Source organism: Paralichthys olivaceus, chromosome 23 (assembly GCF_024713975.1).
Source record: "Paralichthys olivaceus isolate ysfri-2021 chromosome 23, ASM2471397v2, whole genome shotgun sequence".
Lineage (NCBI taxonomy): Eukaryota > Metazoa > Chordata > Actinopteri > Pleuronectiformes > Paralichthyidae > Paralichthys > Paralichthys olivaceus.
The window spans coordinates 11,814,571-11,827,481 of record NC_091115.1 but is presented as its reverse complement, the minus strand read 5'-3'; the positions used below and the strand labels follow the sequence as shown (position 1 = coordinate 11,827,481).

The 12,911-nt window shown below is 41.4% G+C and overlaps 1 protein-coding gene across 4 annotated transcripts in view; it reads left to right on the top strand.

The window, feature by feature from the left end:
* Positions 1 to 12,911, top strand: part of celsr1a (cadherin EGF LAG seven-pass G-type receptor 1a) — an 83,545-nt gene that overhangs the window by 46,781 nt on the left and 23,853 nt on the right. For 2 of the 4 annotated variants that reach the window (XM_069519435.1, XM_020092380.2), the window contains exons 7-8: positions 2,693 to 2,773; positions 11,323 to 11,480. In XM_069519435.1, the coding sequence (XP_069375536.1) occupies positions 2,693 to 2,773; positions 11,323 to 11,480 (239 nt within the window). The remainder of the gene's footprint in view (positions 1 to 2,692; positions 2,774 to 11,322; positions 11,481 to 12,911) is intronic. The other 2 variants (XM_069519436.1, XM_020092381.2) reach the window with 1 other exon arrangement.

The following is a 12,911-nucleotide window of genomic DNA, read 5'->3' as shown; positions in this document are numbered from 1 at the left end:
GTAAACTTCAGCTCTAAATAAACTATAATTACCCTCCATGTGATCCATACACATGCTTTCAGTGCAGCGAAGCAGAGCATGACTGCAGACACGATGAGCCTGTGTGTTTGCAGCATTTTTCTAATGCTGCCTAACACCACACAGCCTCGATGCTAGACATGTTTAATAGTGTAACACTGGCTAATATGGGCTGTGATATTTACAGCCAGGGTCTGTGGACAGCATTCCCAGACAGGCTTAGTTGACTCTTATCACCAGCGAGTATCAAAAGTTCAGTCTTTCTGCCTCTGCTGTTCCTCCGTCGCTTTCACTCTGGTGCTGTTTACACAGCAGCACTTTAATCATCAGAACATACGTGCAAATTACTTCACAGCATAGCTTGAAGTACTTTTTGAATGTACTGTGTGTATTTTTGCATTCCACCTCTGCTGGGTTGAAACACTTATGTAAGTAAACCACTCAGCTGAATACAGAAAAATGAAAATTGCTATAATTACATTCTTTGTAACAATAGAGCAAATGACAGCTTGTAATATATAAAAAGGAGGACAAAACAAGACTGTACATAAGGGTGGACTATGAAGATATGAATGCTAACATCTTGTGCCAAGGATTTCATTTGGATCTAGAGACTGTGCAGTTGTCATCGGGGAATGGAGCTGCAGTAGCGTGATCCCGCTGATACCTGCACAAAAACAATCTCGAGTCAGTCTGGGCTGTCAGTCACAACAGTTGAACAAATGTCAGTTTCAAACTACCTAAAATACCAGAAATGTCTTGAAAGAAAAATTTATGTGACGTCTGTTTTGACATTTTAGCTTGGTCCATGTGCTATTCACGAACATTGAGGCGCTGGGTTTATGGCCTATATTGCAGCTAGCCACCAGGTGGTGATCAAGATGCTTTGGCTTCACTTTTGGGGAGCTGGTATGCCGCCCATCTTTGCATACAGTCTGTGACAAACCCAGATATACATTTTTTTATCTCCTATTCTGAAGAACTCACCTCTGTTTTAGTTTTATAGCCCACAACTCAAAAGTCTTAGTTCACAGCTCAAGTCAGTGTTGTTTCCAGATGCAGGCAACTGTTTTTACCAAGCTTGTAATTGTTGTGCATGCCTAAATGGAGTTGAGATTATAGATTGAGCTGCACAAAACAAGCAAAAAAAAATCAGCGCCAAACATTAAAAGCTTTTATTTTATATCAATACACATATATAACACTGGTCTTCATCAGGGGAAAAACTACATCACACCATGTGTCTGTCTCCTTTTCTCTCTTGTCTCTTTGTTGTAAGTTCAGGGTTTATACGTTTGCGAGGACAACCTGATATTCAGATGCACACATACGCACAGAGGGACACACACTGAATTTGAACACAATGCATAAATGCTCTTTAAATAAACTGCAGAGAGCCTGTAAGAGCCTGGAGTTGTCATCTCTGTCTTTGTGAAGTTACTTTCCTGGGTGGCCACAGTGACTGAGGCATTCGCCTTCACACACACTTACACAGACACACTCACACGATGAGAGACTGCCCATCATCATGTGTTCCTGCACACACACGGGTGCAGGTTTGTGTTTTTTCGCTGCCACGTCCTTTTTAGAAAGGTTAAGTAGTTATTTTTCGAGGTGAAGCCCCAGACTCCACATTCCCCTGCAGGGTGTGTTGTTAGAGGAAGAGGCCATGTTAGTCTTTGTTCTTCTTTGACGCACTGTATGTTTCCACAGACCACAAACATTTAAGGTTATCATCACTTGTAACCGCACACATTAGCTTTCAATAACAGGAATTTCTCTTTCACCAATTATAAAGCATTTAGACAAAATTCACAAAGAGCAAATGGTGTTATACTCCCTCTCAGAAGATTTGAAGATGATGGTATTTAGTGTTTTAAATTAATCAGACACAATTGGAACACTTTGTAATTTAATATTGTTGCATGTAAACAGACTCCAAATCAATGTTTTGTGTTTGTGTGGTGAATCTGCTCTTGTCGACACACAGTAGCTGCTTCTGGGGTTTTCACACGCTTGTGCCAAAAGAAACATTCCCTGTGTTTTTCCTGCTGTAAATTTCACCTGCTCGTCACATAGCGTGGCACTTCACAGGGTGATACAAATCTAGAAGAGACACCTTTGTCTGAAGGTGGCGGTGCATGAGTTGTAGCCTATTGTGTGAGGTAGTGGGGGGGAGTGTTCTTGAAGTGGGCACAGAGGAATAACGTTTTGTCAAGGATGTAGTTATTGTTGAGGCAAAGTAGCTGATAGCAAGTGCAACCACAGATCCTTCTGCGTACATACTATTGCATATGTGCAATAAATAGATAATGAGGACAGCAATTCCTAAGATGTCGCTTTGAAACCTTATGTGAAAAAGAGATGTAATTGAGGCTTTATATTTTACAGTTTAGTTATCATAAAGAAAATACAAAAATAACCAAATATATAGAACTTGATTTGTATTTTTTATGTTAAATATATATGTTTTTGCACATAGTGGCAAACACAAACGCTGATCTGTCAGTGAAAGGCTTAAATCAGCTGATATTATTGTCAGGCTGATAAATCAGTCAGGCTCTGTGTACATTTACATGTTTAGTTGTTACTGAGTGTTACACATACACACGTGGCTTGGTTGTGGGCTGCAGGTCTAATGCGGTGTCTCTCTCTCACGGTGTCTCTCTCCCAGGACGGGGGGAGTCTGGTGGACTCCAGTGGGGCTCTGCGGCTCCCATTCTATACTGCCTGGCTGGAGCTCAATCAGAAGGAGGTAACCTTTGACCTCTAGCCTGTAGCCCCCACTGGTGTTTTTTTCTCCCCCCTCCATGGTCCTATTTAGTCCCCGCTCTGCTTCTAGTCTGCTTGACTAACTACTGTACGTGCTTCCTTCAGGTAGACAGAGGTATGATGGCCGCTAACAACAGGGTGCGTAGTTTAGTGTGGCTCTGGTCAAGTGTGGACTGTAGACGGGGTTGTAGCAGGTTTTGGTGTTTTTTGGTTGTAGTTTGGCTGAAGGTTTGTGGTAACTTGGCTTTCTTCCCTATCCTCTGTTTTTGACATTCAAGTTTTTTGTAAAAATACAAGATTGTTTGTTCTTCCCTCAACTGTATATTCCACTGTCAGACCTGCATTGAAATCCGAAGATTTTCCTGAAATCTTCTGAAAAGAATGTAAATGTCAGTCAGTTAAATGTCTGAAAAAGTGCTATACATGTAGAAGACACCCGCAACGACACCAACTAATCCTTGAGCTTTTGGTAATAAGGGCAGATGCTGGTGTCGATGTGCTGTAAACAAACACATGATGTCTGCAGCAGAATTTATTAATCATGTCCTGCCATCTTAATGACGTAGCCAGGTGCCAGCCCTGGCCGAAATGATCGGGACATCTTCCTGTTGTTGTAAACGCTTCTGACCTCCTGCTGTGTTGTTCATATGTGAAAGGAAAACTATGAAAATTGTCCAGACCCAATTGTTTGGACATTTTCCATATCTAAAAATCACAGTGCATCATGTTTCCAATGTAATGCGTGTTTGTGCACATATATGACTCATGTATAAAGGGACCAAACACTCAAATACTACACAAGATGCTCTGTAACAAATGTAAAAACTCTGATTCCACTATCTTTTCCTGCCTCAACCTGGTTTTGCATGTTCAGGGTCTCTGCTCAACATTTGGCACAGATGGTTTCACAAGTGTTTTGAATGCCAGTGCTTTGTAGGTTTGGATGATACTGACTGCACTTCACTTTATCCATCAACACTTTCCATTGTCATGTTTATCCAGAGGGGTCAGAGGTAAAGGCGTGTGTCGATGAGGCAGGTAGGGACAACTCTCAGACAGGGATGAATTAAGTCTGCGGTCTCTGGTGCAGAACATCTCTCATCATCATTGAGGACTGTCATTACATCATTACTGCATCTTTCTGGCTTTTGTTGGAACATTAAGCCATAAAAAGTTTTATTCTTCCTATCTCTCTCCCCTCCATCTTCATCTGCTATGCTCTATTTCTTTTTTGTGTTCCTGAAGCTACTAATATCTATAAATGACGCAATGGTGTATAAGCATGACTGAAACAATAACAGTCTTTTTGCTCATCTGTCAGCTCTTGTTGACGTCTTCCACTGAGCCTCTGCAGACAGGCAGGCAGGTAGGTGGACTCCCACAGAGCAGTGATTGTGTTTTCCTTGGCAGCACAGTGGCAGGCCTAAGCACCAATTCAGTAAAAGAGGAGGAACAACATCGTTGAAGATGTCGCTTCTGTAATGAGCATGGACAGCAAATATCTGAGAGATGACAAGCATCTGATTAGACTGTAGTTTAGTTTTCATTTTAGATTGGGTGCTTAGTCTTGTGTGGTTATACAAGAACATGAATCTTTGTTGGTTCTTATACGCTAAAACTCAAATGATTTCCATCCTTTTAAACTCCATGTCAGAAATCACCCGTCACTATAACGCAACTGTAATTGTATCACTTGACCATTTACATACAATGGGCTTGCATGTCCCACTTAAACCATGTGTCTATTATTGTTATCGTGACAATGAAAGGTTCATACCTGTGCTTTTGAATTTGAGGGTAGGAACAGGCCACCTAAATGAGTGAATAACCAGCCCTCCAACCTAAATGGTCATTTAGGTTGGAGGGCTGGTTATTCACTACCCTCGGCCTTTATAGATATATGGTGACCCAGTCTTACTCACCATGTAAGTATATCTTCTTGCTTCAACATACAGCATAAGCCAACAGTTTGGTGCTGGTAGCCAGTGAAACCAGTACATCTTCCTTGAACAAAAGAAGCTAGATTTCTCAAGCAAGAGAAATAATTTACATGTGATGGTTAGTTGTACTTGCCATATTTGAAGGTAGAGGGTCGTACCTTCTTTAAACACACACAGTCACTGAACCTTGATGTAAAGACGTCTGCGTGTGTGTGTGTAGATGAGTGAGTTACCAGTCAGCAGGAAAAGCGGATGTATACAGCATTGTGTCATAGAGGAATGACTACAAATCTGATAAATCTGTCACTACAGACCGCCTCCATACATGACTGACTAACCCACTACATCTCTATCCCTGTCTCACATCTATCTACTTGCTCCTCACCCTCTCCCATTTTTACATTCCTCCCTCGCTCTTGTGATGTGAGGGAGTGTGTGTGTGTGTGTGTGTGTGTGTGTGTGTGTGTGCGTGTGCGTGTGCGTGTGTGTGTGTGTGTCACTGCGAGGAGGAAATTTCACACACCTCACCTAGCATGACCCAAACCTCTTGAGAGAGACATGCAGGCAGGGGAATTTGGGGGAGCAGAGAAAAGAACAGATAAAAATGCTGTGTAGGAAGTGTAGAGAGAGAAATATAGTCCATATAGTGCATAACCAGGCCGTATTGTGTCTTCCTCTTCGCTCTCTTTCACCTCTCCATCTCCACATCCCTCTCTCTTATCTTTTTATGCTGTGTATATCTCTTATATGATGCCTATCAGGCCTTGTTTTATTGTCCCATTGCTTTTACTGCTAAACATTAGCATCAATCCTGGTTCTTCACAGTTGTTTAGATAAAGGTTAGATGGTCACTACTGAGGCTCCACTGCCAAGATTTAGATTAGAAGATATGAAGCTTGATAGCTTAGCTGAGCATTAACACTTATAAAATGTCATGGTTTACAAATCAACCATTGTTGCATTGACTTTGTATTAAGATGGAAAATATCTTGTGAAAGGTGAAGAGTCTCAATCGGCCCCTGGTGGCTGGCTACAGTCTGGGTCATAAACCCGGCCTCCTCCATGTTACCAGGTGTGACATGGACCAAGGACACATCAAACGTTTCTCAGATTTTAGGTAGGTCTTATCACACTGAAGTAAGTTTGGCTTTAATCAGTTATTTAGTGTAATAATAACAGGGTCACATGTCATGATTGACAGCTGAGACTGACTTGCGTTGGTCGAGCAGGTGTTTCTGAGGGACCTCGCCACCCTGGGACCATCTCCTACTGTGATGGCAACATTCATTTCTGTGGTATTTGGCTTCATTTCTGGATAGTGGGAGGAAGTGCAGAGGGCTATGCTGAAAGCCTTTGAATCACAGCAAATTGGTAGCAAAATGAACAGGATTAGAAGGAAGAGGAAGGAGGAAAAAAACAATTGATCAAGCAAAAATAATTCCAAGACAAAACTTGTCTGTGAAATATGCCTTAACAAATGGATGAAAAACATCAGTCAGAAGATAATACCGTTGAAGTCAGTGCACATGCAGGTGACCACAGTTGTTGGAGGAATTTTCCAAACAGGATACAGTTTCCCTTACCTCAGTTTTAATGGTGTCTGCACATTTGTTTCACCTCTTGAAAGCCAAAAAACAACAATGGCCGCTGTCCATCTGTTACACTGATAGATGTGAGACACCAGAAACATGTCGGCAGCTTGAAAACAGGACATCGTAGCTCTGTGTAAAGCCTCTGGGAACCGTGTGTGTGTTTGAATAATTCACACTTCTAGGTTTACATTGCCAGAGGGCAGGTGAGGTAATGTGGACATGATAGAGTCTGCTAGAGGGAAGGTTAGACACACTAGCCTCTGTATGACAGGGTCTAAAATCAACCTCACACACACACACTCACATTCACACACTCACACATCTCATGTTCAAATATCCATCTAGAGTCATTTTTTCATCCAAGCGTCACAGAAACAATAGCACATCCTCAGGCGACCCCAAATAAATTAAAAGAGTGTGTGCCCCTTTTTCCTTTATTATCTAAGTACACTGTTTGGCTGCCTGCAGCTCCACTAGCTGCTTCCTGTCTTACACACACACGTGCACACACATACATGCACATGCTGCTTGCTCACTCAACACATTGCACAAACACCACAAACACATTATGCAGACATCCTTCCCATACTCCCCAAACACACGCATAAACACATAATCACCACCAGGCATTCTCTCCATCTCACCCTCTACACATGCACACACACACACACACACACACACACACACACACACACACACACACACACACACACACACATTACAGGGTCATTAGTGGCTCATTTTGACAGTGTGTGTTTTTTTAGTTTAGCAGGTAACTTAATCTGTGCAGCAAAACTCTTTGTCCCGGCCGGAGGGCTGGTTGAGTTATCTTGTTGGTTTTGACAGGCAGCCTGGTCGTAATAGAGGTGTCAGTGTGTGCGCCTCCGTTGGTGGGAGGGAGAGTGTGTGTGTGTGTGTGTGTTCTTGGGTGGGTCTGAGTGTAGACTGGCTGTTACTGTTGTGAGAAAGGGAGGGTGTTTTAAATGCAAATGGCACAGTTTTTAACTGTGAGTGTGTGTGTGTGTGTGTGGGTCAGTTCATCTGTCCACCCGTGTCCTCTGCCTTCTCGCCTTTGTGGCAAGCTGTGGGGATCAAGTGCGTTGCCATAGTTGCAGCAAGCATATCGCCCCTGGAGACGACACCTGAGAGAGAGGGAATCTTCAACAGGTCAGAGTCGGGAGGAGGGTGCATAAGAGACTCTCATGGGGCCCCTCACAGTGAGGGCCAAGTGCACTTTAAACTGAGGGTCCAGACAGAAGCCTGAAACTATATACAGTGGTACTAGCCACACGCACATTCAGTTAAGGGGAAACCAATTTTCAATTTAGGACATGGCATTCACTCCTGTTCATGGGGTTGACCTATTATAGCCAGAGGCTATCCTCACTGAACGTCACCTATATGTAATAGCAGTCGTCATTGATTGATTTACTTCCTCTAAAAGTATTTTAAAATTTTACTTCTACAGTTTTCTTTGTTTACACATACTTTAGCATAAGAGGGCATTCATTTTTTGTAATGGACATATAATGATTTACTTAATACTTTAAAAAAATAGAAATATTCTCTTGTATGAGATCAATTCTACACACAAAACAAGACAAGATGGACTTTTCTATTCCCACTCATCACAGTTCACAGTACAGGTACAGTTCCATGCAGGACATCATAATAAGCTTTATTCATACTGAAAATCACATGCAGTGTTTCTAAATCTGTGCTTATAATAATTGTGTAGAGTAAGAACTCTGTGCCTGAAACAACAGCAGCATTATTGCTTATTATATCCCTCACATAGTACACACACATTACACACATTCCCTAAATATACAGTTTAGTGCTTACACAGTGTGTACTGCACAGTATACCGTACGTGCATGCTTGTGTGTGTATGTATGTGTGTGTGTGAATGTGTGGGTGTGTGTTTCAGTCTATAAGTTACCAGCACATGTAACAGCTGCAGATCTTAGGTTGTGGGTCCATTATGTGGGTCTGCTCTCTCTCTCCCATGTTTTGCTTCCTGTCTTCCTCTGTCTTTATCTCATCCCGTCTTCACTCCACTGAATTCTTAAAGCGACGATAAGATTTGAATCAGCGTGACTTCAGATTAACCTGAAGAGTCTTTCTCACACCGAGGTTTTATTTATCTTCAACCTATTACCTTTTGTAGCTCATGAAAACATTTTACACAGTTATCATACGGTCTTTCTTTTTTCTTATTTTGGTTGCCTGTGTTCGGGTCACCATTGTTCTCCTTCAGGCTCGACTGCTTTTTAAGTAAAATCAGATCTTTTTTTGTGTTTATCTCCCAGGCTTCCCACAGGGGACATTCACCCATGTGTATCTCACAGCAAGTTTATGCTTGAGGTCGTCCTAATTACCAGGAACATGTTTAATCTCAAATCTGGCCACAAGTCTGCATTCATTTCCAACCTTGCTGGGCACGTGGGGTGTATAATGCATGTGCCTCACCTGAAAGCAGCTGTGACATAGATTTCCTGAAGTGCAGGAAGTAAAATCCAGGTTACATAACGACACATTCAATCATGAGACTCAAAGTTTTTCAAACAGGGCTCGGCCCTTCTTCTGCCTTGAGTTATGGCGCTGCGGCCAACACTGGGAGGCCCCGACAAGAATTTACTGGTTCGCGCGTGTGCCGCTTGGATAGAGACAGATGTCTGTGGTCGCCATGGTGATGCTGGGAAGTGGAGTGGGTGGGTTTTAACCAACACAGGTAGACTCCTGCAGATACCTGTGCAGAGACAGGGGTGTGGTTTCCTACCAGCATGAGTGTGTTTGACAAGGTTGATTATACAGGAGGTTACTGACGACACACACACACACACACACACACACATGCACACACACACGCACACGGGGAGAAGTGTGGCGTGACGCACGTGATCAAAAAACCCTGACTCATTTTAATAACTTTTTTCTGATAATTAAATTGTATTATCATGAATGCAAAAACGTTATATTAACTGTAAGCCATGACTTTAGTGATTCATTGATTTGTTTATTGACAAAGTGCATCAGCAGCTGTTTAATATCTTCTATCAATGACACATTTAAGGGAGTGACTTCAGATGGTTTCAAATGTCAAATGTAAGGATCTGCTGCTTTTTCTCTAATCATAGTAAACATACTTGTGGGGTATGGGATATAGTTGTCAGAAAGCACAGTACTCTTATGAAATCCACACCCTGATCCATATCCACCCCGAAACTCTCCCCTGACTTATTCAACTTCCTTCCACTAAGTTTCGTGTTGTCCTTTTTGAAAACTGAAGAGAAAGAGCAGCAGTGGTGTCAGGGGATCTTGTACTGTCTCTTCGTCTTTATGGAAAGTGTAAAAGTGTTTTTGAGTGGAATTAGTGGAAACAGAGCACATTGACAGGAGTGGCAGAGACAAACTACAACAAAACTCCCTCTGGGTCGGAAAATATGCCGAGGCGAAGTCCACCTGAGCCAAAATAGAAATCACTGCTCCCCCGTCGCTCTTTTTTTGCTAACTGTCTACCGGCCTTTCTTTTGTCTTTCTCTTTCAGCCTCTTGTGTCTGACCCTATTTCTGCCTGTCGCTCTTTCTTTTCTATTTTCCACCCTCTTTTATTTCCTCTTCCTTTACTGCGTGTCTGCCCTGCCAGTATCTCATTACGCTAATCCTATTTGTGTAGGAGACAAACACATGCGCACACATTGTCTTTCTATCCAGGCCTGGGTTTTCCCTTCGTGCCTTTTCTCTAGTAACTACTTTTCTCTCATTTGAAATCAAAACAGACAAAATAATTGATTTAAAAAAGTATTGAGCAAATTTAATTTATAAGAAAATTTTAATTTTTGTTCTTAATATTTTCCTTTATCAATCCGTCACCTCAGGGTAAGTGTGTCTTGCTATCTGTCAACCTGTCCGCCTTTAAGGAGCCCGGGTGCCCTGTGTAAACACAGCGCTGTCATCAGATCTGGGATCTGTAGTCTCTTGGTTATTTGTTTTTGTAGTCTAGAGATTTGCCACTCTCCCAGGAGAGATAGAAGAGAGAGCGGACTAATCATTTTATCTACTGTACACCTCTCACAAGAAGGCGATAACATGCTTATTTTTATGATTTCAAATTAAAATGTCTTAGAATGACTCATATCCTCACCCACATTATTTATCTTGTTTCACTTTCATGCCAGTTATGAAGGAGGTGTTATTTTCTAATTGGTGGAAACATTTTTAATTAAACTCCTCAAATACCGCCTGCCCCCCGTTCCAAGTCCGCTTTTGTCGAGGAAATGCTCCAGTGAACTTCGGTCTCAGGTTCGATATTACAAGAACTAAAGCGATTTGGTGGCCTGAATTTCTAAGCTGATCCACATTTTCTCAGATCAACATTCGTCGGCCACAAGCCTTGAACGAGGAATTAGCCTACTTTGTAATCATTAGGTGCGAGCAAAGTGCACAATGGGCTGTTTGTCGTCTTAAGCCAGCAGAGACCTGTGTGCCTCCGCCGCAGCTTGGCTAAAGCCAGCGATACATTGTTTGTGTAGCACTGACCCGCAGCGATCGAGCAGCAAAAAGCCGTCCCGGCCGGCCTGCGAAGAAACTGAGAAGGAAAACAAGCATTTTTAACTAGATTCAGTCGGTTGAGGTCATTTATCATAACTATACTGTAAAAAAAACACAAGAGGAGACGATAGATCTGCTTCCTTTCCACTTTCTTTTTGACAACACACATCAACCGCCATGTCAGACGAACTCAAAGTTGCCTTTCATCAACTCTACCTGTCAATAACTGCTGATTAAATAGTTTTTAAACTGTAAGTCAGAGCCTCATGTGGATTTTGGGGTAAATGCTGATAATAGGGGGTAGAAAGAAATGTTGCCATCAATTAATTCCTAATGACAAAGACATGTAAGCGAGGCTCGACATTTTACAGTTTATTTTACAATTTATCCACAAACATTAAATGTTGGTAATTAACTGATTCAATTGTATTTTCTTTTCCTTTTTAGCCTAACATCGGGCGTCTGGGTGTCCCTCATGGACCATCTGGAGAGAAGGTGGCTGTGGTTGCAGTGGACGACTGTGACATCTCCATGGCGATTCGCTTCGGGAAGCAGATCGGAAACTACTCCTGCGCTGCCCAGGGCACCCAGACCGGACAGAAGAAGTAAGCTTTTCTTTTTGTTTCTCTTTTTGTGCATCTTTTATCTTTCCTGTCATACGTCAAGTCTGGACCACTTAAAAACTTATGGGACAATTTTGTACCTCGGAGGCCACAATCTCCTCCATTACACCAGATTACCCATCTCTCTTTTCACCACCCTCTCCTCCTTTTGTATTTTAATCTGTGCACTCATCCTTGTGGTATTCCTGCTGTCAGACATGGCCTCAGACAGCGAATAGCTCCTCAAAACACCGGCTTAAAATGGCTTACTGTGTGTTTACCACTGACTAATTGATTTTTATTTCTATGGCGTGACACATTTTTTTTCTTTAATGAGTCTTTTGGAGAGCTAACATGCTGGGGCACATTTAGTGTGCAGAGGGTGGGGACGCAGCGCTTCAAGGGGAGATAATGAGGTTACATTCTTTCGGGAACTTGTTGCACAGGTAAAAGACGCTGAGAGGAGTTCAGAGGAGCTTTAACTTTGTCTTGCCTGAATTTGCAATCATACTGCACATTACAATGTTATGTAATGTGGTGCATAAATAGTTTCACTTTTGAAAATGTGTGTCACTAAGACAAAGGACGGAACCACTTGGCTTCCAGTGCTAGGAGAATCTTTATTTGAAGCTCCCAAAGGCACAGTCTTGCATATAAGACATTGTTCAAGTTACTTGGCCAAACATTAGGTAGCCTTTTAATTTAGTTTAATTTTTTTAATTTAGATTCTGAAAATGAGAGACACATCTGGTTAATTCTTACAAATTTCCTAATTACATGTTTTTGTACATATTTTACCTGTAAATAAAAGCCCCTGTTAGATTAACTGTAAATGTTGACATGCATTCTTAAACCAAGAAAGAGATATGATCATTGTTCCACACTTGCACTTACATGTACACTAGAGCTCAACCGATAATATCGGTATTGATTTCTGCAGAGGTGAATACTTAGTAAAAAATGCAGAGAAGATTTGCGTTTCTTTTTACATTTCACAAGTAATATTTCTTTTTTTAAATTTTAAATTAAATATATTTGGTTGTATTTATGTTCTCTTTTTATTTATCGTAAGTTGAACTGTAAATTATCAATTCAGTGTCCGTGTCATAAGGGTTCAATAACGACATCTTAAAAAACGTTGCCAATTTTATAAAAATCATCAGCCAGTATATTGGTATTATAAAAAACTTCACTCCCTAACATTAGTATGCAATATTTTCCCTTTAAAAATGTATTTTAATACTAAATTCAGTATCTAATGCCACTGGTGTTGATCCATAAGATTAGATTATTAATACTTTCACATGCAAATTGCTAAATTAATATTCTTGTGGAGGTATTTCTAAATTAAAACAGCTTTAAAATCTGTAGCAGTTTGCAACATAATTGATTTATTTAGGGATTTAATTCCTTAAAGACTCCTCGACTAAGCTC